Source organism: Pinus tabuliformis, chromosome 5_2, assembly GCF_031772625.1.
Source record: "Pinus tabuliformis cultivar Carrire ecotype Pingquan chromosome 5_2, CPIR1, whole genome shotgun sequence".
Classification (NCBI taxonomy): Eukaryota; Viridiplantae; Streptophyta; class Pinopsida; order Pinales; family Pinaceae; genus Pinus; species Pinus tabuliformis.
Window position 1 is genome coordinate 161,111,132 of NC_142306.1, and position 1,531 is coordinate 161,112,662.

A 1,531-nucleotide genomic window follows, 5' to 3' on the forward strand; every position below is an offset into this window, starting at 1 on the left:
AAATATAATGAGCTGTAACATAAAAGGCCATATTAGCCGACTGTTCCTGATGACAATAGAGGGGCTACTCTGAACCGATAATAAGATTGAGCTGTTTCAAAAGAGGTCCAGAGGACCATACCAAAAATCAAAACATGTTCACAATAGCCATCCAAAAAAGGAGAGATTACACCAATGAGAAGAATTCCACATAGATCATAAGAAAAACCGAAGAGAAGAAAAACATATCAATCCGAAGCAACCAGAGCAGATATGTAAACCAGCACAGAATCAATTGGAGCCTTTGACTCCTGGAAAATGCGGGCATTTCTCCACTTCCAGAGAAACCAACAGGTGAGGATAAACAACGATCTCCAAGCTGGACGTTGGTCGCTCCACCACTTGAATCCGTCCTGTACAGAGGAGAAAACTTGATGAGGAAAACCATGAGTTAAGGAGAGTTCATACCAGATTTGGGCCGATGCCGGACATTGAAAAAACATGTGGATATTTGTTTCGGGCGCTTGACAGCACATGGCACATCTACCAGGACCCATCCAACCTTTTCTTTGCAGGACCTCCCATGTGAGGTTCCTATTGGAAAAAACCAACCAGGAGAATAAAATTGCCTTGAGCGGGCATGTAGCTTTCCAGAGCTTTGAAGGAAAGATGGGCATAGGAAGCGGCGGAAGATTTGACGAGGCAGCTGCATACAAATCTTTTACAGTGACAGGCTGAGAGGAGTGCGGCTTCGACCATACCAAATCATCGATGATCCCTGACTGTTTAATACCTTTATCAGCAAAACTCTTTACCGCGGATACCCATAGATGACACAGAGAGGGAGGCATACTGAGTTCCTCTGCATCCTTCCAAGTTGGCGTCGATGAGGACCATGACTGAATCAGTTTGTTCCATGTGAATAGACCCCGTGAGTGCAGGAAGGAAACAAGTTCGGGAGAGAGAGAATCTTCCAACCCAAGAACGGTGGGTTCCAAACCGATAAGGATACTGGAGCCAGTATTGATGCGCCATCTAAGGAAATCGAAGAAGAGCTCCTGAATCTTTCTGAAGCCGAGCCATATAGCAGATCCCCTTGAAGAGCCCAGTGACTTCCTCCTGTACCAGTATACCACAGGCCTACCTTTCAGATATTTTTGATTGATAATGGAGCTCCATTTGCCCACACCGAAGATACCACGATGAAGAGAATTACAGAGGAGGGCCTTGCCGAAAGATCTCATATGTAAAAGTCCCCATCCGCCAGACCTCTTTGGTCTAGAGATAGAATCCATCTTTACTAAGTGAATCTTGGAAAGATGAGATCTGCCACCCCATAGAAAATTAGCAGATAAAGAAACCATTTTGTTGATAATAGAAGAAGGAAGATAATAAAGGTGAGCCCAATATACCGCAAGCTGAGATAGGACAGACTGAACTAGGATAAATCTGCCACCTAAAGATAAAAAACGCATCTCCCACCTTGAAATTTTTTTGTAAAATCGATCAATCAACCATGTCCAATCCTGTTTGCGATTCCCCTTTGGCTTGA

General features: G+C 44.1%; 1 protein-coding gene across 1 annotated transcript; it reads right to left on the minus strand.

Annotated features, from left to right (window-relative positions):
- Positions 1-227: 227 nt before the first annotated feature.
- LOC149158026 (uncharacterized) lies at positions 228-1,274 on the minus strand. Its single transcript, XM_089433857.1, has one exon. The coding sequence runs from the start codon at positions 1,272-1,274 to the stop codon at positions 228-230; it is 1,047 nt and encodes a 348-aa protein (XP_089289983.1).
- Between the last annotated feature and the right edge of the window lie 257 nt (positions 1,275-1,531).